This window comes from Capricornis sumatraensis, chromosome 2, assembly GCF_032405125.1.
Source record: "Capricornis sumatraensis isolate serow.1 chromosome 2, serow.2, whole genome shotgun sequence".
NCBI classification, from domain to species: domain Eukaryota; kingdom Metazoa; phylum Chordata; class Mammalia; order Artiodactyla; family Bovidae; genus Capricornis; species Capricornis sumatraensis.
This window is the reverse complement of record NC_091070.1, coordinates 81,922,893-81,950,610: the sequence shown is the minus strand read 5'-3', so window position 1 is coordinate 81,950,610 and position 27,718 is coordinate 81,922,893. Positions and strand designations below refer to the sequence as shown.

Genomic DNA, 27,718 nt, shown 5'->3' with positions numbered 1-27,718 from the left:
CCTGACCCAGGGATTGAGCCTGGGTCTCCTGCATTACCAGCAGTCTCCTATATGGCAGGCGGATTCTTTACTGCCTGAGCCACTGGAAAAGCTCTATTTCTGCATTACCTTTACTATAAGATATAACCCTTTGAGGTCTTGAAGCCTCTGGGAGTTGCCAAGGAGCTCCTCTTTTGTTCTTTAATCTGGACAAAATCCTTTTTGGAAGCCTTCTACTGGAACAGAAATGTCTCTAGCAACAAAGCATTCCCTGAATACTGAGTTCATCTCCCTAGACTTCATGCTTGCATATCTGAGCCCTGTAAAGCTTCACTTATTTGAAGGTACTCCAATGCTTTCAATTATGTTTTGTTCAGTTCTTTTATTTTTCAGATGTTCTGCAAGGCAAGTTTGGTCAAAATTTCTTAGTCTGACATCCCCAGGAGAGGAACAGACAAAAGAACCACTCGCTAGATTATGAACTCAATAATAAGATTCCTCAACTCTAAACTGTTTATCTTCAATGCCTAACAGTGCCTGAAATATAACTGACTCTCTTCAATACATCTTCCACAGTTCCAATTAAAATGTTTGCTAAACATACTCTGAACAACTATCTGATCGAGACTATTTCATCAAACTTATCTCCTTTCCTGCCCGCATCCTTATATCCTGTATTTTTGCTACACTGAATCATTTCCAGTTCATCAAAAGTGCTGTGCTATTTTATGCCTCACAGTTTTAAAGATATTGTTATCTTTGTTTAAAATATCTTTTCCCCATTGACAGTCTGGTGAGCTCAACTTTCTATTCAAAACTCTATTTCAGAATCACTCTGCAGGAAATCTCTGCAGACTTTCAACAAATTCTAATAAATTTCATCCTTTCTATCATTACTTTACCTTATATTTGATTTTGGTACCTATCATCCTGCATGGCAATTATTACATATCTCTCCCATCTTAAGTGCACATGTATTAATTTTGGGCAAGATTTAGAAGTGAACTTCAGTAATTAAAATTCTCAAAATGTTTCCTCCCAAAGCATCTTTGGTATATTTTTATTTCTATCACTTAATGGTAAGCACTACATGTTAGGTGATATTATAAAAAATAATACTATCTTTTAACAGTGGTGCTTAAACAGTTGTGCTTAAAGCCAAGACAGAGCAAGCCCCAATGACAGGAAACTGTTGTGATTTTCTGTTCGTTTCTTTTCTTCATTATTTCCTTTCAGTTGAATGTGAACCCAGCTTCTATTTATGTCTTCATACACAAACTTAACTTCCATAAACTCAACTTGTTACTGAATTCAAATCTGGCTTAGAAAAAGAATCCACATTTCTTTTGACCCTGCAGTTACCCTAAGAATTCTCATGTAAACTGATGGCTTACTCTTTCTATCCTAATTCAATCAATTTGACCATCTCATAAAAAATATGTAGTTACTCAATTTGGCCTCTCTATACTGTCCTATTTCTTTGTATCCACATTCTAAGCTGATTTAAGATTCTATTAATAAGCTCCTCTATCCCATCCTTGAACTAAGAGATCAAAGGAATCAAACAAGCATACTTAATATGATACACTGTGACCAAGGCCACAAAAGCAATTAAAAATCAAAAACATCAACAAAAATCAAAACAAATCCATAGATCTTTTCATTCAAAGGTTCCATCAAATAAGCACATATTACTGATTTTACTTAAGGCCTTTTAATTAAAACAGAAAACCCTATGTGATAAGGCCCAAAAAACTATGCTCTCATCTGTCATTTGCTTACACTAATACGAAGACAATAATATCTTTATCGAAATCAACGCTTAAAATACTTATCATGACTATGACTCAAAAAATTTATGTGGTGTATATGAAGGTACAGGTGGGGGTTCAGGGAGTGGGAAAGGGGCAAGTGAACACACATTCATATCCTCACACACTTGTGTGCTCAGTTGCTCAGCTGTGTCCAACTCTTTGTGAACCCATGGACTGTAATCCGCCAGGCTCCTCTGTCCTTGGGATTTTCAAGGCAGGAATATTAGAGTGGGTTGCCATTTCCTCCTCCAGGGGATCTTCCCAACCCAGGTATTGAACCTACATCTCCTGCATCTCCTGCATTGGCAGGTGGATTCTTTACCACCAAGCCACCCAGGAAGCCCATTCAGGTACTCACTTGCTCCAATTTAAAGATATGCTGATTAAAGTAGTGTTGTAAACGTTCATTAGCAAAATTAATACAGAACTGTTCAAAGCTATTATTTTCATAATCTTCAAACCCAAAAATATCAAGAACACCAATGGACAAAGTCTGTGAAAAACAAGAAAGAAATTATGGTTAAAAAATGATGTTTAAATTTATTTCATGAACTTACATTTCACAATATAAGTAACAAAATGTTCAAAGTTCTTCAATAGCAGTAGATGAAAACTTGAGGGGACCCAGTGGTCAACCAAAATATACTACAAATAAAAAGCATTTTGGTTCTATTTATCTTCATCATTTTCTTTTTATCTTAATTATAAAAATACATCCAAAGTTTTAACACATGTAATTCATAGATTACTTCACAGAAATGTACAAAGCAGAGTTAAAGACTTGTTACTTCAATACCACAAATCTCTAAATCCCCAGAGACAAGGGAAGGGAAAAAAAAAAAAGGCTATTGGAAAGTTAGAAGGTTAGTAAAGTAAAGCTAGGTTAATCCTGGGTATGCCTGGTTCTGCCAAAGGATCATGCAAATTTTCCTAGTCTGACTTCTCTATCCCAATAAAATTCTGCTTTAAGGTAGGCTAATAAGCATATTTCTTGCCTTACACAGGCTAGAAATGAAACTGGATATCAAACATTAAAAATTTTTTTATCAAAAGAAGTCACACAAGATTTATGACATTAACTTAAAAAAAAAAGATTTATGACATTAAACAGTTCTAAAAAGATTACAGCAAACCACTTCACCATCCTCAATTTCTGGTTCCTAAAGTCAAAAACACTCAAATCTTTTTAGTTGCTTGGTACAAAAGAGTATAATATTTATTCTTCTATTTCTTGATATTTCACTTCCAGAAACAATCTTCTAACTTCTTGCTAAGGATGATGAATATTCAGCTCTAACACCCCAAACCATTATTCTTCCCACACCCCACCTCATGCTTAAAATAGAGTTGTATGACAGTTGTGATTAAATGAAACAATTTTTCTCCACTGGTGCAAAGAGATACTGGGCAGACTGATGTAATGAGCGATAAATAGCAAGAGACTTTTAAAAGTCTCCATAAGAGTATTTTGTTTGATTACTTCTGCTGACTAATTCTAAGCCCTTACAAAAAGCAGTGAAAATAATGATCTTCTAAAAGAAATCAATTTGGTAAATTAGATTAAAATTGAAATCAATTTCCTACTAGTGGACTTAAGGCATGACATGGTCATATAAGAGCAATTATATTAATAAATTTAAGACAGTAGGATTAAGTAATAAAGATGACACTGCTATTTGGCCTGAAAAGGTAGACTATTTCATAAAAGTTGTTGGGAAATAAAAATGGATTTGAAAAGATTAAAGGTAAATATCTAAAATCTACCATGTTTATAAATTCCAACAGGGGAAAAAAACATAAACATAATTGTGAACACAAACATGAACATAAAAAATTAAATTCTAAAAGTATTAGAATAAACATTTTTATTTTATAAACTTGGCCTAGACGAGCCCTTCCTATATTAGAAAAATCAACGAATAAAACCTAGGGCAATAAAGTAAAATAATGACAGATTTAACTGGGGACAAAACTTTAAAATATATAGGCTTAAAAACATAATACAAACAGATCTTAAAAGTTAAGAGAAAATATTTGCACTATATATCAGAAACTTTGTCTCTGCAATATCCAAAATGACTTGTAATAAAATGACAAATGAGATAAAAATAGCAAAAATATATAAAGAAATAATAAAGAAAAGAAATAAAAAAGAGAAACCATGAGAAGATACTTGACTTTCATCTAACACTGAAACAATTCGTAATAAAATAGTCCCCCTCATCAGATTAGCAAGATGAAAATACTGATAATATTCAACTGAGTAAAGTTACAGGGAAACAGGCACTTTCATTCATCACTAACGAAGTGTAGTCTTTTTTTGAAAAGCCACTTAGCAGTAGCAACCAAACTTTTTAAATAGTTATGTATCCTTAAGTCCAACAATTTGAGGATTTTATCCTAAAGGAATATGCACAAGGGGTATCTGTTACATAATCATTTATAACAATAAAAAATGTATTTGAATGGGGTAATTTATGCTACATATGCATATTATATAATGTTACAATATTAAAAATAATGAGGTCCAGATATATATCAAGACACAGCTAGGTTAAAAAAATACAAATTAGAAACAATGCAGGCACCATGATCCTATTTTTACATTTAAAAGCAACTCTGTAGGGGTACATCTACAGTAAGGTAAGGACATAGAGTAAAAGCTTTGACACACAGAAAGAACGGTTTCCCTGAATAGGATCACAGAAACAGTAGTAAGGAGAGAAATAGCAGGAAATACTATAAGGTGATACTTATTGCTATATATAATTCTGTGTTTTTAAATGTCATGCATTAACCATTTTATTAAAACAGTTTTTCAGGAAAAATATATTAGAGTCCAACATATGTCTACCTTGGTATTTTGCTCCAAATCTTTACTATTCATAAGTGCATGATTAATCCGAAAAACGATCCAGTCAAACAGGGCACTATATAAAGACTTAGCCATAGAGTTCCTCACTGTCACAGCCTAGGGGGAAAAAAAAAAGTTAGGAATCCAAGTGAAATTGGCAACAATCTTGGAAAAAAAAAAGCTTATTATCTTGAAATAGAAATTAATTTTTATCTCAATATATATAATTTATAATTGAAGTTTTCTATACATACTCATTAATTTAATCAAACTCAGGAAATCCAGGCTAAAACTGCCATGAAAGATTAAAAAAGCAAAATGTAGGTCACTCAATTCAAAATAGTTTTTACTAAAAATTGGGGTATATATTTCATCTAGTAAAGAAAGTAGAATAGGAAGTTTATTAACAAATGAACTTTGCCAGCTAAAGTGAGGAAGAATATTCTAGGCATAGGAATAAACCTGCTAGCAAACAGCATCAGTTATCTGTGGAATCCTAGTCAGACACTTGAAACAATAGTAATATCACCACAATTACATTCCTAGTTGTCTTCAGCCTGTCATCCAGAGTAACATCTAGAATTTCTTCTTCCCCAAACACTGACAATTCTTTCATTATGGAGTTACTGTGATTTGTTTTTTTCCCTCACCTCCAGCTTTCCCCAGTTTATGGAAACTCTGTATATATTCTCAGTTTTTGTGAAAACCTGAAACTGATCTAAAAAATGAAGAATATTACTTAAAGAAAATTCAACTTTTAGAAGGCACTACAACCTAAAAAGAGGGTTGGGAAAGCACATGTCTTAGACAACTGAATACTATCACTTAAAAAAACAAATCGTAATAATTTATGTATTTATTATTTAGGGACTTATTTTGAAGTTTATATATTAGAGTAGGTACAGAGCATTGATTAGGAGCTAGACTATATTCCAATGTCAGTTTCTTACTTATTCTAACAATTTGAAATTTGTCAACTTGCTGAAACTCTTAGGCTACAATCTTTTCTTACAACTGTAAAATGGAGACAATACTACAACTGACTACATATAAATGATGAATCAATTTCTGAATTTAAGTGAAAAAAAAAGCTTCAAGTTGCTAGAACACACTATTACCTACACAGAAAAAGAGAAAACAGGTATCAAATTCTCTATCCAACAATTAAAACTTGAACATAATTGGAAAATGTTTAGAAGTTCTGAGAGAAAAAATAATGTGGACCTAAAATTTTATTCTTGGGCAAGTGATCAACAACGTATCTTTAAAATATCAAGAAAATCAATAGCAGAATATATAGAGAGAATAATCATTCTATGCTTCTGAGGGGTGGAGGGGGGAACATGGGATTAAGAAAACCTGATTAAATTCAGCAAAAGCAAAATATTTTAAAACATAGAATAAGAAAACATGCCAGTTGCCATAATCAATATAAATGAGCTGAATTTTTTGTTAAAGGACAACTCTTCATATCAAATTAAAAGATTCAGAAAAAATTCAAATATATGAATATGCCTTTTTGCACCATAATTCCCAATATTACACTTTTAGCCTCTTTTCTCTGAAACACAGTCTTGTCATAGCTTGACCTCAATCAGCTCTGCTGCTGCTGCTAAGTCACTTCAGTCGTGTCCGACTCTGTGCGGCCCCATAGACGGCAGCCCATCAGGCTCCCCCGTCCCTGGGATTCTCCAGGCAAGAACACTGGAGTGGGTTGCCATTTCCTTCTCCAATGCATGAAAGTGAAAAGTGAAAGTGAACTTGCTCAGTCGTGTCCGACTCTTAGCCCAAATACCAATTATTTTCCCACTCAAACAGATCTTGCTTAGTGTTTCCTGTCTCACTGAATGTTACCAATATTCTTATAGTTGTATGTACCACAAAATCAGGATTCATGCCTGACGTCTCCTTCTTCCTCCCCGATTCCCACTAAGAACTCATTGCCAAATCTTGTTGACTTAATCTTCTAATTTTTTTTCTTTCTAAATATACCCATTTCTCCCTATCAGAATGTCACCTTTCTAGACACAGCAGCAAGCATCTTTCTCCTCAGGAGCAGAAACTACTACAGCCTCCAAACTCATCTTTGCATATTCACTCTTGTCCTCTGTGTTAGAATCCTAAGATGGTTCCCAAGACTCCCATCACCGGGTATACATGCTCTCTAAATCCCCTCCCTCTCTAAATCCCCTCAAAGCAGGGGATTTAGAGAACAGGACTGTAAAGATGATGGATTTCACTCCTATAACTATCTTATGTTATATGACAAAAGTGAAGGGATTTTAAATATATAATTATGGCCCCAAATCAGCTGAAATTTTTAGTTAACCCAAGAGATACTGTCCCAGGTAGAGGTGGCTTACTAGGGAGTGAGCGCATGCATCAGAGGTTCTCATGCTGGACCTGAAGAAGCAAACTGCCATGTTGTGTACAGGACCACATGACAGGAAATGTCAAGTACACTCCAGCTGCTGAGAATGGCCCCTGACAGCAAACAAGAAACTATGGACTTCGGTCCTACAAGGAAGTGAATCCTGCCAACAAATTGTGAACCTGAAAGAGGATGTTGAGTCTCAGATTAAAAAACAGCCATCAAGAATATCTTGACTTCAGCCTGGTGAAACCCTGAGTAGAGGACCCAGCTAACCCAGGCCCAGATCCGGGGAAACTTTCTGATAATAACTTTGGGTTGTATTAAGTCACTAAAGCTTGTTACCCAGCTACAGGAAACTAACACACTCTCCTCCAACTGATTGTTCACATAGCTGTCAGATTGTCCTTAAAAAAAAAAAAAAAACTCTAAGGCAACATTTTTGCTTAAAACACTTCTTTCCATTGCTCTTCAGATAAAATACTAAAATCCTTAAGGACTGCTCTTCATTTTACCCATAATACCTAGCACAATTCTAGGCACAAAAAGCTGTTTCAAATATTTACTAAATAAATAAATAAATACACCAAACAAACGTGCTCAGTCCCTCAGTCATGTCTGACTCTTTGCAGCCCCAAGGGATGTAGCCCACAGGCTCCTCTGCCCATGGATTTTTCCAGGCAAGAATACTAGATTGGGGTGCCATTTCCTACTTCAGTGGATCTTCCAGACCAAACAAACATAAACCAAAATAAAACAGGGGCAACAAAAATAATCTCAGAAAGCTGAATTTAAAGTTAAAAGATGCAAATAAACATAACAAATATTTAACAATCAAAAAAGTCTAGAAAGAAAATATAAAAGCATTGAACCTTTATGTAAAAGAAGAGCAAAACTCTTAAATGGTTTGACCTTTTCTGTGGTCTACAAAGGCACTCTCAAAGTTGGCAACTATGAAATATGACATAAGATACCTGAATAATGAGGAAATGTGGACTTACAGGTACAATCAGGAGAGACCCCAAAAAATGGGATAAATGGATCAGCATCTGACTAGAAAGCATTCTCTACACTTAAATTACTATTTTCCCACCTCCATGTCTTCTAGTCTCATATTCTTATCCTATCTTTATAATAGTCATTGCTATGATTTCTCATCATTTTTGTAAAATTTCACCATGAAGGAGTAGACCTTTCAATAATTTTCCTACTCCTATATACTTCCAGTATTCTTGGGCTTCCCTTGTGGCTCAGCTGGTAAAGAATCCACCTGCAATGTGGGAGACCTGGGTTCCATCCCTGGGTTGGGAAGATCCCCTGGAGAAGGGAAAGGCTACCCACTCCAGTATTCTGGCCTGGAGAATTCCATGGACTCCATAGTTCAGTCAGAAAGAGTCAGACACGACTAAGCGACTTTCACTTCACTTCACTTTCATATACTTTGGTGGTAAAACAGTAATATTGGCTCCCTGTAGCAATAAAACTTTAGTGGAAGCCTTACTATACAGATGATATTTAAAGCCATGGGACCGAGTGAGACAACTGAGATAAAAAGTATACAGAAGGAAAGACAAAGACTGTCCTACGGAACCCCATCCTTTATGAACAAGAGTCAGGAAGAAGAAAAAAAAACAAAAAGAACTGCAAAGGAGTGGCCAACAATGAAAAAGTAACCCAAGAGTATGATGTATCAGAAGATATGATGTGCTCAAGAAGGAAAAATCATCTGTGTCAAATATTGCTACTTACCCATATAAATCAAATGAAAATTTTGAATGATGATGAGATTAAGATCATTAGAGAAAAATGTAAGCATACTGTTTAAAATCACATTCAACTTTAAAAGTTTCCAAGGCTATGGTTTTACCTGTGGTCATGTATGGATGTGAGAGTTGGACTGTGAAGAAGGCTGAGTGCCGAAGAATTGATGCTTTTGAACTGTGGTGTTGGAGAAGACTCTTGAGAGTCCCTTGGACTGCAAGGAGATCCAACCAGTCCATTCTGAAGGAGATCAGCCCTGGGATTTCTTTGGAAGGAATGATGCTAAAGCTAAAGTTCCAGTACTTTGGCCACCTCGTGCGAAGAGTTGACTCACTGGAAAAGACTCTGATGCTGGGAGGGATTGGGGGCAGGAGGAGAAGGGGACGACCGAGGATGAGATGGCTGGATGGCATCACGGACTCGATGGACGTGAGCCTGAGTGAACTCCAGGAGATGGTGATGGACAGAGAGGCCTGGCCTGCTGCGATTCATGGGGCCGCAAAGAGTAGGACATGACTGAGCAACTGAACTGAACTGAAGTTGATAGAAAATTCATAATCAAGTTTCAAGAGCCCAGAAAATATTTCAATCAACACTACTGTCATTTTCATTCTATTAAGAGCAAGAATATAAACCTAAACTTCAAAAAGCATTTAGAGTTCCCTGATTTCAAAGAAAATCTATTCATACCTCTGCCAGTTTGTATGGTAAAATAAGCTTTTCTCCCACTGTCACAGTCTTCCTTGTAACTAGTGCTTCGAATAGCATCTCTTCTTTAACCTATAAAGCAGAAAAGTAAATTCAATATAAGATTTATAACAATGGTTGAATTACTTATTGAAACATCACACAGAGAAAAAAATAATGAGAAATGCAAATATGCAATAGAGAAAAAACAGAAAGAGAATATACTGGGCAATTTAATTATTGCCAAAGTGGAATTTAAGTGTCCCACTCACCCTTCTTCACCACAAAAAGGACACAAAGAGTAAAAATACAGTTTGGTCTTTTTAAAGTTTTCTTTCTGATCATAACAGAGAAACATGTTTCATTGTGCAGAGTATGAAAAATATACAATAGCACAAAAAGTATTTTAAGACAGTCAGTCATGACCCCACAACCTGGATACAAGGACTAAAAAATAACAATACTTTTTTTCTTAATTCTTACTTATTAACTGAATTTATCTGGCTGCACCAAGTCTAAGTTGTGGCATATGGGGTCTGAGCTCCCTGACTAGTAACCAAACCCAGGTCTCCTGCTTTGGGAGCATGGAGTCTTAGCCACTGGACCACCAGGGACATCCCAACAATACTTCTTGAATTCCAGGAACATTGCAATGGATAGTTATTGATGTTTCAGATGTTTATTTTCACTTACAGATGTTAAATTTTAAAACAGCTATGCTTCCTTTATTCTTACTCTCTCTATAGAAGCCAAAATAATCATGAATTTCTCATGTATCACTTCAGTTCATGTTTTTATACTTCTAAAACAACAGTGAGTCGTTACCCTGCCACCAGCAAACTCACAACAGATCAATCATGTTTTAAAATAATATTACACCATAAAGAAAATAAACCTTCTTTTGGAGCATCCATTGCTGAATCTTCAGATTCCAAACAGAAATATATTGAGGCAAATTAACTTCACAAGATGAATAGCCAAAGTTTAAATGTAAAAACCTCAACTTTTCAGATATTTAAAATATTTCAAGAATCAAATTATCGATAATGCAGATTACACAAAATGACAAAACTAAGAAAAAACACATGAGAAAAAAAAACACTAATATTCTGAGGAGTATTTCTTCATGCAAGCAATTATTATTAAAACTGAACATCGGAAAACAAATGACCTATGCAACAGATATAAGAAATGTTTTTAAAGGAACAAACAAATGTAAACTGGCAACAACATGGGCAAAGATGACTTCCATACCCTTATATAAATTGGTATAATCACTATCGACAGTAATATGTCAGTAACAATAAAGCTCAGTTTGTGTATATACCATACCCAAGATTTTTCTCCTTGAATTATACCCTAGAATAATTCTCACACATATTAACAAGGATATATGTACAAGGCCTATCACAGTACTATCTATAAATGGAAAATTACAAATAACCTCACTCCCCACTAAAAAAGAAAAATTATGTTTTATTCATATAAGAGAATTTTATACAACAGCTCAGAGAAGAATCTAGAATATATAAACCAACACTGAAAAAACTTAAAAACAAAATATGAACTCAAAAAGCCAAGTTTTAGAATGATACATATAGTATAACACATATAAAGTGTGAAAACATTCAGAACAAAACTATATATTCTTCATGGACACATCTATCCATTTTGAAAATATAAAAATAAGAATGAGAATGATAAAAACTAAATTCAACTAGTGGAGGTGATGGAATTTCGGCTATTTCAAGTCCTAAAAGATGATGCTGTTAAAGTGCAGCACTCAATATGCCAGCAAATTTGGAAAACTTAGCAGTAGCCACAGGACTGGAAAAGGTCAGTTTTCATTTCAATCCCAAAGAAAGGCAAGGCCAAAGAATGTTCAAACTATCATATAGTTGTGCTCATTTCACATGCTAGCAAAGTAATGCTCAAAATCCTTCAAGCTAGGTTTGAACAGTATGTGAACCGAGAAATTCCAGCTGTACAAGCTGGATTTAGAAAACAGAGGAACCAGACAGCAAATTGCCAACACCCACTGGATCATAGAAAAAGCAAGAAATTACAGAAAAAACATCTGCTTCATTGACTACACTAAAGCCTTTGACAACGTTGATCACAACAAACTGGAAAATTAAGACCTTAAAGAGATGGAAATACCAGACCACCTGACCTGCCTCTTGAGAAACCTGTATGCAGGTCAGGAAGAAACAGTTAGAACTGGACATAGAACGATGCACTGGCTCAAAATTAGGAAAGGAGAATGTCAAGGCTGTATATGGTCACCCTGCTTATTTAACTTACATGGACAGCACATCATGCAAAATGCCAAGCTGGATGAAGTACAAACTAGAATCAAGATTGCCAGTAGAAATAGCGATAACCTCAGATATGCAGATGACAGTACCCTAAGGGCAGAAAGAGAAGAGGAACTAAAGAGTCTCTTGATGAAAATAAAACAGGAGAGTGAAAAGGCTGGCTTAAAACTTAACGTTCAAAAAACTAAGATCATGACATCTGGTCCGACCACTTCATGGTAAATAGATAGGGAAAAAATTGGAACAGTGGCAGATTTTATTTTCTTGGGCTTCGAAATCACTGCAACAGTGACTGCAGTCATGAAATTACAAGATGCTTGCTCCTTGGGAGAAAAGTTTTGATGAACTTAGATAGCATATTAAAAACCAGGGACATCACTTTGCCAACAAATGTCCATATAGCCAAAGCTATGGTTTTTCCATTAGTCATGTACGGACATGAGAGTTGGACTATAGAGAAGGCCGAGCACCAAAGATTAATGTTTTCAAACCATGGTGCTGGAGAAGATGCTTGGGAATACTTTGAACAGCAAGGAGATCAAATCAGTCAATCTGAAAGGAAATCAACCCTGAATATTCAGAAGAATTGATGCTTTTGAACTGTGGTGTTGGAGAAAACTTTTGAGAGTCCCTTGGACTGCAAGGAGATCAAACCAGTCCATCCTAAAGGAGATCAGTCCTGGGTGTTCACCGGAAGGACTGATGTTGAAGCTGAAACTCCAATACTTTGGCCACCCGATGCGAAGACCCTGATGCTGGGAAAGACTGAGGGCAGGAGAAGGGGACGACAGAGGATGAGATGGTTGGATGGCATTGCTGACACAATGGACACAGGTTTGGGTGGACTCCAGGAGTTGGTGATGGACAGGTAGGTCTGGCATGCTGCGGTTCATGGGGTTGCAAATAGTTGGGCATGACTGAGCAACTGAACTGAACTAAACTGAACTGATTCACTGGAAGGACTGATGCTGAAGCTGAAACTCCAGTACTTTAGCCACCTGATGAGAAGAGCTGACTGACTGGAAAAGACCCTGATGCTGGGAAACACTGAGGGCAGGAGGAGAAGGGAGCTACAGAGGACGAGATGGTTGGATAGCATCACCAACTCAATGCACATGAGTTTAAGCAAACTCCAGGAGATAGAGAAGGATAGGGAAGCCTGGCATGCTGCAGTCCATGGGGTGGCAGAATCAGACATGACTGAGCAACTGAACAACAACAACAAATTCAAGGTGGAAGGTACAAACTTCCAAATATAATATAAAGGTCACATGTCATGGGAATGGAATGCACAACATGGTAACAACAGTTAATAAAAATTGTATTCCATATTTGAAAGCTGCTAAAAGAGGTCTTAGAAATCCTAATCACAAGAAAATAAACTTTTTGTAACTATGTATCCTGAAAGATGTATGTCAATTATAACTCAATGAAAAACAAGAAATTGTAGGGAAATCATTAAAAAAAAAAAGAAAATCTGAACACTGACTATATAGCTGAGACTAAAAACCAACTTACTTATTTTTAGGTGTTTTAATAACGTTAAAAAATTTTGGGGGGGGAGTATAGATGATTTGTAGTGTTGTGTCAGTTTTGAGTGTGTGGAAAGGTGAATCCATTGTAAATATATCTGCATGCCTACTCAGTTATGTCTGACACTTTGCAACTCCATGGACTTCAGCCCATCCGGTTCCTCTGTCCATGGCATTTTTCAGGCAAGAACACTGGAGTGGGTTGCCATTTCTGACCCCAAGGGATCTTCCCAACCAGGTGATCAAAACCACGTCTTCTGCACTGGCAGACAGATTCTTTACCACTGTTCCACATGGGAAGCCATATTTTTATATCTATATATATCGCCACCTTTTTTTAGAGTCTTTTCCCATACAGGCCATCACAGAGTACTGAGTAGGATTCCCTGTGCTATACAGTAATTTCCTAATTATTATGAATATTTTTATAAACATAGCCCATATCTTTTAGATAACTGGGATTTTATTTCAGAACTTGTTTTAAAAGAATTGGGAAGGAACAGAGGTGAAGATACAGATGAAAAGAGACGGGCCACATTAATAAGTGATGAAGCTTAACAATGGGTACTTGGGGATCTCTCCACTTTTGACCGCATTTAAAATTTCAATTAATAAAAACTTGGGAAAAAACTAAATTCATAGTAGTATTTATGCTTCTGCTGGGCAAAGTACACAGCGGACTTCAATTACATGTAATACTTTATTACTTGGATAATATTTTGAGTCTACAGGTATTTATTATACCTTTTTCATATATATTATATTCTAAAATTTTTCATAATTTAACAGAAAAAATGTTAAAATATAAATCAATACATAATAAGTATATAAGAAATGAAAGACAAATTATGTATCAAAAGAAAACATGAATAGAAAGAACATTAAGAAACATGAATAGAAAGCTAACATCATAGAGAAAAATAATTAAAACATTAACAAAGTATTCACAATGAATAAAAAAGTAGTGAGCTTTAAACATTTAATCAACAGTTATTTCCCAGAAAAATACAAATCATCAAAATTAACTCAAACCAGATTTAAAAATCCTGAAAAATCAGTCAACACAAAACTAATTGGAGGAATATTAAATACCATTGGTCATAGGGTTGATATTATTCATATCTTTAACAAACATATTATTCTTTGCTGATGATTCTTCTATTAAATGCAGAAAAAAGATTTTAAAGAATGGAAAACTACCCAATTCATTTTAAGAAGCTGATTTAATGCTGGCACTAAAACTTGACAATGATCACACACAAGTCTACACACATAACATAATCACATAAAATACACTAATCTTATTTGGATTTAATAAGCAACCTAAGAAAATATTACTGAATTCATATTTTAATCAGCTACCTTTATAATTTTCCAAATAGTCTTTAAATTTTATTGGACTTCCCTGGGGGCAGTGGTTAAGAATCCGCCTGTCAATGTAAGGGACACGGGTTCGATCTCTAGTCTAGGCAGACCCCACATGCCACGAAGCAGCTAAGCCCATGTGCTACAACTACTGAGCCTGTGCTCTAGAGCCTGAGAGCCTCAACTACTGAAGCCTGCTAGAGCCCAAGCTCCACAAGAGAAGCCATCGCAATGAGAAGCCAGTGCACCACAATGAAGAGAGAAGCCCCCTCTCGCCACAACTAGAGAAAGCCCAATGAAGACCCAGTGCAGCCCCTGCAAAAAAATTAGTAAATAAAATAAATACATAAACTTCATGGGGGAAGTCCTTGGCAGTCCAGTGGTCTGGACCCAGTGGTTTTACTGCCAAGGGCCAAGGTTCAATCCCTACTTGGGAAGCTAAAATCCCACAAGCCTTAGGGCCAAAAAAACATTTTTAATAAAAAATAATGATAAATAAAAATATGGTCTAACTATAGGCAGGACACTCTGATAGGTGTTGTCAGATCTTCTCTAGCTCCTTGACTTTGAAGATATCTTCTTTCTACTTATTATTAAAACTTCAAATGCAAAACTTCGAATGCAAAAGAATGCTAAAACTACCGCACAACTGCACTCATCTCACATGCTAGTAAAGTAATGCTCAAAATTCTCCAAGCCAGGCTTCAGCAATACGTGAACTGCGAACTCCCTGATGTTCAAGGTGGTTTTAGAAAAGGCAGAGGAACCAGAGATCAAATTGACAACATCCGCTGGATCAAGGAAAAAGCAAGAGAGTTCCAGAAAAATATCTATTTCTGCTTTATTGACTATGCCAAAGCCTTTGACTGTGTGGATCACAATCAACTGTGGAAAATTCTGAAAGAGATGGGAATACCAGACCACCTGACCTGCCTCTTGAGAAATCTGTATGCAGGTCAGGAAGCAACAGTTAGAACTGGACATGGAACAACAGACTGGTTCCAAATAGGAAAAGGAGTATGTCAAGGCTGTATATTGTCACCATGCTTATTTAACTTCTATGCAGAGTACATCATGAGAAACGCTGGACTGGAAGAAACACAAGCTGGAATCAAGATTGCCAGGAGAAATATCAATAACCTCAGATATGCAGATGACACCACCCTTATGGCAGAAAGTGAAGAGGAACTAAAAAGCCTCTTGATGAAAGTGAAAGAGGAGAGCGAAAAAATTGGCTTAAAGCTCAACATTCAGAAAACGAAGATCATGGCATCCGGTCCCATCACTTCATGGCAAATAGATGGGGAAACAGTGGAAACAGTGTCAGACTTTATTTTTTTGGGCTCCAAAATCACTGCAGATGGTGACTGCAGCCATGAAATTAAAAGACGTGTACTCCTTGGAAGAAAAGTTATGACCCACCTAGATAGTATATTCAAAAGCAGAGACATTACTTTGCCGACTAAGGTCCGTCTAGTCAAGGCTATGGTTTCTCCTGTGGTCATGTATGGATGTGAGAGTTGGACTGTGAAGAAGGCTGAGCCCCGAAGAACTGATGCTTTTGAACTGTGGTGTTGGAGAAGACTCTTGAGAGTCCCTTGGACTGCAAGGAGATCCAACCAGTCCATTCTGAAGGAGATCAGCCCTGGGATTTCTTTGGAAGGACTGATGCTAAAGCTGAAACTCCAGCACTTTGCCCAGCTCATGCGGAGTTGACTCACTGGAAAAGACTCTGATGCTGGGAGGGATTGGGGGCAGGAGGAGAAGGGGATGACCGAGGATGAGATGGCTGGATGGCATCATGGACTCGATGGACATAAGTCTGAGTGAACTCCGGGAGATGGTGATGGACAGGGAGGCCTGGCGTGCTGCGATTCATGGGGTCGCAAAGAGTCGGACACGACTGAGCGACTGAACTCAGAACTCGTTATTAAAACTTCACTCCTCAAACCACTCCAAACTAGAAAGAGGAACCACTCCAAACAAGAAGGAATTTGAGAAGCTTGAATTCAAAAGGTGGGATTTGCTATCAAATCACACTTAGTTGTTAGTCTAACTTTAACACTGGTAAGCCCAATTTTCAGAATTGGATTCCCGGCCCCCTACTCCTTTTTTCGCAAACACCTGAGTGCCTCTTTAAATTTCCTAAATTGCTCTTATTAGTCTCTCACCAAAAAAGAAATATTTCACTTGGACTAGAAGCCTTGGTACTTGCTGAATGCCTAAACTTCTAAGAAAGATCACTAGCCACAATGCTTTGTATTACCACAATACAAAATGAATGACTAAAACATCACCTGGAAGTCCTGTCTGAAAGATCTGTTTTCTGACCCTCATGACCTTCAAAATTACAGCTTTCAGATACCACACTTCACATTTTGGAACTCCTTTCTAATGAGTGAGTCTAGTTCCAATTTAAAGTACTCCCTCCTGCCTCTTCTACCAGGCTAACTCATTCCATTAAAGTTAATAAACAAACAGCAAGGTATGTACAAAATAATAAAACATTGTAAGGTTAGATAAATAAGCACATCCACAGATCTCAAAGAACACTGCCACTACCTTATAATGGACACAAACTGGTAAACAATTAACTATGTTACAAAGCCAATACTGAATTATGCTAAGGAGAAGCAAATTGTTCTATGCTGATGGAATCAGTTTAAACCATTTAATACAGTTAAAACCGATGAAGCAGTATATGAACCAAGATTTAAAAAATAAGTGATATTTTAACAGAAAAAAAAAGGTTACTGATAATTGTAAAAAAAAAAAAAAAAAAAAACTGGAAATAATTAACATGTTCTTCAATAGGTGGGCTTCCCTAATAGCTCAGTTGGTAAAGAATCCACCTACAATGCAGGAGACCCTAGTTCAATTCCTGGGTGGGGAAGATCTGCTGGAGAAGGGACAGGCTACCCACTCCAGTGTTCTGGCCTGGAGAATTTCATGGACTGTAATGTCTATGGGGTCGCAAAGAGTCGGACACGACTGAGCGACTTTCACTTTCACTTTCAATAGGTGAATGGAGAAACTGTGATATATGCACATTATGGAATAATATTCAGCAATAAAGAGAAATGAGCTATCAAGCCAGGAAAAGACACTGGATGAATCTTAAATGTATACTGCTACGTGAAACAAGTAAGTCTGAAAACATGATATATTAATACTATATGAATCTAATTATGTAACATTCTGAAAAAAGCAAACCTACAAAGCTAGTGAAAATATGAGTAATTTGTAGGGAGGGGTTGAACAGGTGACACACAGGGAAGTTTCAGGGCTGTGAAACTATTCTGTAAGATATTGTAGTGGAGGATATACAACATTACGCATTTGGCACAATCCATGCATATACACATACAGAATCCATGAATCTTAAGGTACACAAATTTTTAGCTGGAGGAATCTCAGGAAAGAATGCAGGCCATGACATGGAAACTATATGACAAATATATGGAACAACCTCAGTGAAGAGGGAAGGAGGAAAAGGTACTGACCTAAATAATCTTGGAAAGGAACGGCTACCCAATCCAGTATTCTTTCCTGGAGACTCCCATGGACAGAAGAGCCCAGCAAGCTATAGTTCATGAGGTTGCAAAGAGTTGGACACCTCTAAGCAACTAACACACATACACAGTTGATTTAAAATGTTTCAGGTATACAGCAAAGTGATTCAGTTTTATTTATATATATAAATACATATCCTTTTTTAAATTCCTTTCCATTATAGGTTATCATAAAGTACTGAATACAGTTCCCTGTGCTATGCAGTAGGCCCTTATTGTTTATCTATTTTACATATGGTAGTATGTATCAGGTAATCCCAAATTCCTAATTCATCCCTCCCTCCCATTTTCCTTTTAATAACCATAAATTTGTTTTCTACGTCTATGAGTGTATTTCTATTTTGTAACTAAATTCATTTGTATCATATGAGGGTCCCTTTGATAGCAAGGAGATCAAACCAGTCGATCTTAAGGGAAATCAAACCAGTCAATCTTAAGGGAAATCAACCCTGAATACTCATTGGAAGGACTGATGTTGAAGTTGAAATCCCAGTACTTTGGTCATCTGATGCAAACAGCTGACTCATTGGAAAAGTCCCTGATGCTGCCAAAGATTGAGAGCAGGAAAAGAGGGTGTCAGAAGATGAGATGATGGCTGGATGGCATCACTGACGCAAAAGACGTGAACTGGGCAAACTTCGGGAGATGGTGAGGGACAGTGAGGCCTGGCGTGCTGCAGGCCAAGAGGTCACAAAGAGTTGGACATGACTGGACAACTGAACAACAGCAACATCATATTTTTAGATTTCACATATAAGTCATACCATATAATATCCTTCCATCACTTGCATAGTTTGGAAATATTTTCTCCTATACCATAGGTTGTCTTTCCATTTGTTTACAGTTTCCCTTGTTGTGCAGATCATGTTTATCTTTATATAGACAGTCACATAAAAATATTTGGAGATATGTGAATATACTCAAGGTGAGTTTACACATACAGATTTCCTGTTCTATCAGAGGAGACTGCCCATTAAAAACTACACCCCTTTTAAGATGAGCAGTTAGCCGAGAAAACATGAGGAATCATCAGTCCAGGAAGAAAGAGTAAGGTAATGAGGACCTTGATGTGGGAAGAAACGTCATAGGACATGAAGACTTTTGACTCCTATTTAACCATGAAGAAAGAAAAAATAGTACTCTTTTCTCCACCCATCTGGACACCCCATCTTCAAACAAAATAATCTGACCAACATCCTACTATGTAGGAGAAACTTTACAAAGACCTAGAACATGATATAGTATAGAGTGAAGTATTCATCCTATTCAGCAAATTTAGGAGTTACAGATATCTGGGACAAAGGGAAGCAGGGGAGAAAACCCAAATCTGGCACACATAATAGAAATAATTCCAATTCCTGCAGTAACACTATTAATTAAAAGTATTAACCCATTAATACCTACAAAATAGTTACACAAAATAAAAACTGAAAAGTTACCAGTATTTGAAATGAAAACTGAGAATATAATCACTTACTTCTAATAACTCTGAGACAACAGGCAGAACTTCAGGATTACAGATATCTATGGAGTCATCCCGGTATGTCTTCTTTTTATAACAGATATTACCCAAATGTAGTATTGCTGAGAGAAGAGAGAAAATCCTGTGAAAATAAAACCATAAATTACAGCTTGCTTATGTGACTTCTCTTATGCTTATTTCATTCCAAAATTCTAATGAAGCAAATTAACCAGTACAAATACAGAGTACTTAGTCTTCAGATAAATAAGAAATATGAGGATAATAATCATAACTACAAGAACTAAAATTTATTGAGTGTTTACTATGTCAGGCACTGTGCAAAGTGCTTTATATAAATCCACTTTAAGAACTGTATCTACATCAGATATACAGATACAGTTGTTTGAAGGGAACTTGTTTCTTTTTGTTTTAAATTTTATTTATTTATTTTTGACTGTACTGGGTCTTCACTGCTGCACAGGCTTTTCTCTAGGAGTGGTATGCAGGCTTCTCGTTGTGCTGGCTTCTCTTGGTGCAGAGCTCGGGCTCCAGAGCCCGCAGGCTTCAGCAGCTGCGGCACATGGACTCAGCAGTCGCAGCTCCCGGCTCTAGAGCACAGGCTCAGTAGTTGTGACGCACAGGCTTAGTCACTCCATGGCATGTGGGATCTTCTCAGATAAGGGACTGAACCCAGTTTCTTGCATTGGCGGGCAGATTCTTTACCACTGAGCCACCAGGGAAGCCCTACAGGGGACTTAATATTGTCTGAATCTTCTGTGGTGTTTCAAAAGTCCATGACTTTCTAATTGCTTTTTATCCTACCTGGAATGTCCTTTCCCTACACTGGCTATTTCAGATCTACTGAATTAGAATCTTTAAAAGAAAGGTCTGAGAATTTGTATTTTTTTAAACAAAGTAACCAAGGTGGTTTCTTTATTATTATATTTTTTAAATGCTTCCCCACATCATATTATACTGAGCATTATATTATAATGCCTTTTTTAAAAACAGTAATGGAGACCACTGGACTGTATGATCTAATAGTAGGCCCTTACTGTGAAACATCTACATCTCAATTGTCCTTCCCTCCTGTCTCAGAAGAACACGTGCCTCTGTTCCAGCCAATAGATAATCCCTATCCTTGGGCTCTACAGCTCATGAACTCAGTTTACTTTGGGACATTATTATACCTATTTTCTGTCTCTCACCTGAACTTGACAAGAACTTTCTATCGGAGTAAGCTCACTTCTCTTTTACTTTAAGCAATCCCCCTTATACCCCACATTGTTTCCTTCCCTTCACAGCAAGCGCTATAAAGCAACAGTTAAGGAAGGTACACAGAGAGGTTGGGGGGCACCATGAACTCCTGTAATAATATGCAAATGTTTATGGATTGCATTTTTAGGAAGAAGAGCTCTAACTTTCAACAGATTCTCAAAGAATTTATGACCAAAGAAAGCAATTCAAAACAAGTCTTTTCCAAAAATAAACTTCCTAATTCTAAGTAATGCTTCATATGGAAGAGGCACTAGATCAGGAATATTAGAAAATTGTTTCAAAGGATCTCTACTGAGGGTAAAGGAATACAGTAAATAAACTCACTGTCTTCGTGTCTTGGGAAGAAATCCTACCATTTCCATGGCTAGTTGTAAGCGTTCAAAGTCATGCCTCAAATCTTCCCCCTCCACGGTGAAGCAATCCTGCTTTTTTTAAGAAAATTGGAAAAGAAAAATCAAGATTACCTATCGAAAAGCAACCTAAGCCACTCAGAAATATAGTAATTTTAGATAAGCATACCTATGCATATTTAGATATCATCAAATTTATCAGACTCTTATCCTACTACAAGCATGCAAACCAAACATATACCTACCTAAATACCAGTATATTACCTTTCCCTCTTCTTCACAACCACCCAAGCAAGGATCTCAAAAGTAACTTACAATAAAGAGCTGGCAAGACTCATAAAATGTTCTGATACCAAGCTTGATTTTGAGTGGTTCTGAAGAGTCTTGGAGATGCGAAGCATTTAAGAGATCAATTCCACATACAAATGTTATTTATTCAACAAATATTTAATAGATGCCTACCTATATGAACTAGATCCTGGGACACAAAAATATATTTTAGAAGAGGCATTAATTTAGTTGAGAAGAGGAGCCTAGACTTAATATAAAGATGTTTATATTACATCAACATTAGATATCACATAAATAGTTCCTAACAAATATAAACAACATGGCAATCAGCAAAATGAAGAAGTATATGTGAAAGTAAAAAAACTTTCAAAAGAACCCTCATAATATAAGCCAGTAAAAACAGTTATGGACTACCAGACTAAAAAATATTACTATTCTAGAGCAACTCCTGCATTTCAGTTCCCCCAAAAGTCAAAAGGTAATACTGTACCATTTGGTAATACTGTAAATCTTTAAAACAATAAAAAAAAAAAAAAGTATTTACCTGCCTTTACTATGTGTTCTCATAGTCCCTTTACACTTATATTTTCAAACACTTCCTCACACTTCCTCATTTATTTTTTAATGCCTATCTTCCTATGAAATGTTGTTATCAAATAGTCAATGAACACATGAACTATTATTTGTCTCATTTACTGCAGATTCCCAATATCAAGTCAGTGCTAAGAAGAAAGTAGGAAATTACTGGAGTAAATGTACAATCAATGAATTATTTAACTGAATGAGACATTACTTTTAAAGAAATAAGCAAAGTGCTCATCTATTTTTTTTAAAGTACTTATCAACTATCTACCATGTACAACCTGCTTTAGGTACTATAAAAGTGAATATATATATAAATAATAAAATTTTAAACACTGTCTTAAAATGCTATTAAAAATAATTCTATTCTCTATGGAAAGGTACATATGGATTTTAAATTCACTTTAAGAAAAGTTCTTTCTGACTATAAAACCTTTGGTAAGCAATTTTAAGACATATTTCTACAGACATGACAACATCCTAACCCGTTTTTCTCTTTCCTAAAGCTTTTTAAAAGCTCTTCTTTTCTTCCTCCTAAAACCACAAACAGCTCACTCATTTTATAATTTAGTAAAAATTTTTCTGTAACAAATAAGTGGAGGGAAAACAACCTATGCTTCAACTTGTGTAAACTCAGCAATACAGTAATGATTCTCATAAATGACAGCTGCTCTTATCTACCTCAAGAATGAATAAAACAGTGTGGATAAAATATTGAGAGCAAAAACTGAAAAAAGAACTAAAATATAAATACATTTATACCTGTTGTTATCTATAATCAAATGTTCTTCAGAAATACAAGACCAAAATCGTAATGAACTTTTAAATACTTGTATTTAACATGAACTTCCTTGATGACAATGGTATTAGAAAAAATAAGGACAGATTAATCTACCAGACCAGAAATATCATTATCTTAATCTGGGTTCATACAGGTGCAAACCTTGAGACCAAGATTTAGTACAAGTAGCATTGGAGTGTAGGGAAGGCAATGTTGCCTAAATAGAGTACAATATTAAAATAGCTTCCAAGGTGGGTAACTGGACTTTAATTCCAAAGTAACCTCTGGGAAACAGTATAAAAAAAAGAAAGGTGAAGGAGCCATAACACTTATATATCACCTCTCATCAGTTCTGGAGATAAGCTGTTAATTCCTAGGTACTTTTACAAGACCAGGCAAGAGCGCAAGGCCTTCCAGGATTCTAAGAAAAGCTTTCAAGCACCAGACACAAATACTGGCTGTCGGAGGTCATTCAAAAAACAACAAAACAGTAAAGGTCAAAGAATGAGATAGGGAACTAATCAACAACTGTTAAAACCCTTTCCACTGAAAGAAGACACCTGATTCCTACTGTCAAATTCAGCTCAGGCTCTAGTCTTACGTGATAACATGCCACTGCACACTCCCCACAAATACACCAAAATATTCTTTCAGGCTATCAGCATTTTTTCCCTTTGTATGACATGATGAGAACCCTTTCTCATTTATAAGTACCTACAACAAGCCTGGCATGTAGGAAGCATTTTGAGGGAGAGAAAGTGAAAAGCAAAATCAAATTACACATGTTTCTCATACACTGTCTATATTTCTTAGAATGCTGTTTATAAAAATTATACTTTTTTATAGCTACTAGTTGATAATATAGGACATAAATCTGAATAACTGACTTTGAGAGTTAGTAAAGATGTTGAAGATCATTTAAGAAAAAAGAATATAAAAAAAACATAGCCTGATTTGAATCCCAATTACATTATTAAATTGTTTCATCCACCACAGGGGAAGTCACTTAAATTCTGAGCCACTGTTGCTTCTTGTGCGAAAGGGAATCATACTAACTACAACCAGTGGTTTTATAATGATCAAATATAATATGGATGGTAATGGTTTTTAAATGGAAAAGTATTTGCAAAGGAAGTTGTGCAGCATGCAGAGACCGTCATACTGGACTGGCATAAAGCCAAAAAAGCAGTATTTGAGGGAGTGACCCCAAATGTGTAAGCTGTTGGACAGTGAATAACAGTAAAAGTGTTATGCTGTAGAAATACTTCAGATATGGAGGATGTAAATATTATGGATTCAAAGGTTCCCGTCCAGTTGCATAGGATTCCTGCAGCAGGTCTAGTTCATGGGAAAATGGGAGGTCAAGTACAATACAAATGGTTGGGTTCCTATAAAGGCAGTAATGACCAGGATGAAAGCTTGGCCTCACTGAGAATATGATGCTTTAATCCCTTTGCAGCATGGTGTTCAGTATCCTGAGACCCATCCTGGCAATTCTCACTAAACTCACCTGATAGTTGGACCCGACTACTCAAAGTTTAATTCAGAAAAATTTTAAATTAGGTGAAACTGTTTACATTGAAGTTATTCAGAACCAGCTTTAAGGTAAAATGATTAGAATAGATTATTATCATTTAAAGAAGGGAAACTAGCATTTACCATATATCTTCTACATACCAGTCAATATCAGAGTCACTTGCCATATACAATCTTTAAATTCTCAAAACACAAGAAGTTAATTATGCATATGTACATTTTATTATACCTATATTTATAGGAAAGAAAATAGACTCAGCGGTTAAATAAGTCACCCAAATAACAGAGAAGGTTACACCAAAATCTGTCCTAAGTTACACCAAAATCTGTCCTAAGTCCTCTGCTATATTTCATGAAACACTAGTTGCTTGAGCTTGTTTTATTAATAGGTGATTTAATTCCTTTCAAGGAATTAATACAATGGGCAACAACAGGTCCCTTGTTAAAAGCAATTTTCTCACTCAAGTTCCCCTTGGGATCACTTATACAATTTCATACAATGTATATTAAGTAATATAGCACCATCGGCAGAATCCTCCTTAATCCTCTCTTCCCATAAAGCTAGTCACGTAATTTCTAAATACTCAGAGTGAAACAAGTTTACTTTGCCCCCAAATATGATATGAGGAGGTGCGAAGAGAAAAGAATTAAGCAAAAAATCCTCAGATAGACTACTTGCTTCCATTAAAATTACCTTGCAAGAAAAAGCAGAAAAATTAAAGTTCCAATGATAATAGATTTGAAAACATAATAAATAAGAGCACAGTGATGAAAGTAATATTAAGGGAGTAGGAGAGTATGGCTACAAATTTCTTCTGAAAGGAAAAGATGGATAATAATGCTTTCTTTCAGTGGTGGTGGCAATAGTAGAAACACTTACTGTGCGCTTATTAAGCATTAAGCAATACATTAAGTTCTGTAGATGCACTAATTTAATACTCACAAAAGTTAAAGACCATTATTTTCCCCTTAAAGAAGGGATGAAAACAAAAAGATAAGTCACCTGCTTGAGTTCTCAATACTAACAAGTAGATGAGCCAGTTTTCTAATCAGGTCTACCTACTTCAGAACCTAAAAATTCTTACACATTACTTAGACTGTCTAAATAGCAGACCAGCTGGCAATCTCACTGTAAGCTCTGTACAGGCAATCAAGTCTTATATTCACTATATGAGTTTCTCAGTCTCCTACCTACTTCCCAATGAGGTGCACACAATCAACTGGCATACTAAGCAAAAGATGGAAGCGTCTCAAGAGAGAAAAAACAGCATAAAATTTTTCTACTAAAAATTATCAGTATCTATAAATTTACTGTCTAAAATTTATTTTCTAAAACATCAAATCTGAAATTGCAAATTACTTGATTATGAAATGGTACTGCAATTAAACTGAAGGAAAAATTACTAAATCTACTCAAAAATCTGATAGTCTTGCAATTAGTGGAGTTTGTAATCACATGCAGTGACAATTAAAGTGATAGTTATTTAAAGCAGGATTAAGACATATTACGTTTCCAGGAGGAGTAGTTAATACATAATTAGTTCATTAGTTAATGAATATATAGATGAGTGTGTGTTTTCAGCCTTTCACATGTGACCTAGTTGCAAACTGAAGTAAAGGAAAAAGATTTTTTATGTTCTATTTACAATTACAAAGTTGTTTTTATAAATTATAACAAATAATGCTAAATTTACCTACTCATTTTATATTACATCATATGTGCCTTTAAATCATACTTAATTTGAAACATAAAATAATCTTATTTAAAGGAATTTCAATTCTTAATTTTTTAGAAAATTACATAGAGGCTACAGCCTCTCTTGCTATTAAAAATATGCATGCATTCATTATGTGAAAAGACTGTTAACAGACACATAAAGCAGGAAGGATGCAACTTTTTAAAATAAACAATAAATACTACCCATAATAGGAGGGTAACTAAACTACCACATAATAATTGAAATAAATAAATAAATGTCAAGGGAAAAAAACCCTATAGGTTATAATGATCCATAACAATGCTGAAATTAGGAATGCAATGTATTATTTTTCAAAATAAATCCTGAATATAGTCTAAATATAGCCCCCCAAAATCCAAATAAGGTAAATTGTTTTAATCAATAAACCACACATAAACAAAACAGTCAATTCCAATAAAATAAACACTGATTTATCTTCTTGCCTAGATTCTATGTTTGTATTTCAGCTGACTTTCTTCCTAACTAAGTCACAAAAAGGGTCCTTTAGCAGGAACACAGGATACTTAGGCACTTGTACTGACCGGCTCAGAGTCAAAGCAATAATCATCCCAGCTCTGTCTGAGGGGTTTCTTTGTTATCTGAAAGTAAGGCAGATTAGTTAGGTAAAAGTAATGATTATTACACTCTTCTAATGATCTCTTAGATGTAGTGTTCAGGTAGTACCACTGTTCTCCAAAGAAAAGTTATTTTGTATAGCAGCACAAAACAACTAGATAAACATTCAGATTCTGGGAGTCATATATTATTATAACCAATCCATATTTGCTATTGTTCAGTTACTCTGAAATTTATAATAACTGTTGAGTCCCATAGTCTGCAAATACTGACCCTAAGATAAGAATATGTATAGTACGGCCAGTAATTACAAAAAGATTTGGAAGAGGAGCAATAAACTCCAGATTTCTCTAGTATTAATTTTAGGGGCTTTCCCAGGTGGCGACAGCGCTAAAGAATTTGCCTACCAATGAGGAAGATGTAAGATTCCTGATTTGGGAAGATCCCCTGAAGAAGGAAATGGCAACCCACTCTAGTATTGTTGCCTGGGAAATCCCATGGACAGAGGAGCCTGGTGGGCTACAGTCTGTGGCGTAGCAACGATTCAGACATGCTACACACATGCACATCAGCTCATTTTATCAGCAGTTGCTACTTTTTCAAAAGGAAAATATTTTATCATCCAAATATAAGGCAAATAGTTTAAACAGGGAAGGGGAAAAACTCAAAAGCTAAATCAATGATTTTTTTAATATACTTAATTCAATACAGTAAAAATGCCTCATTATACCAAGAACTTTTATTTTAAATAATTTTTAAATTCTCAATATAGTAACAGAATTATGTAGCTTATATAAATATGGAGATTCAAAATTATGAAATATCAGTTATACAGCCTGCTCTATATCTTACAAAGTGTGAGATGTTACT

General features: G+C 35.7%; 1 protein-coding gene across 1 annotated transcript in view; it reads right to left on the bottom strand.

Annotated features, from left to right (window-relative positions):
- Positions 1-27,718, bottom strand: part of MYO9A (myosin IXA) — a 183,603-nt gene that overhangs the window by 140,505 nt on the left and 15,380 nt on the right. The window contains exons 5-10 of the mRNA XM_068964194.1: positions 26,815-26,871; positions 21,318-21,415; positions 19,731-19,857; positions 9,470-9,559; positions 4,648-4,764; positions 2,152-2,286 (exon numbers count right to left, since the gene is read on the bottom strand). Of these exons, the coding sequence (XP_068820295.1) occupies positions 2,152-2,286; positions 4,648-4,764; positions 9,470-9,559; positions 19,731-19,857; positions 21,318-21,415; positions 26,815-26,871 (624 nt within the window). The remainder of the gene's footprint in view (positions 1-2,151; positions 2,287-4,647; positions 4,765-9,469; positions 9,560-19,730; positions 19,858-21,317; positions 21,416-26,814; positions 26,872-27,718) is intronic.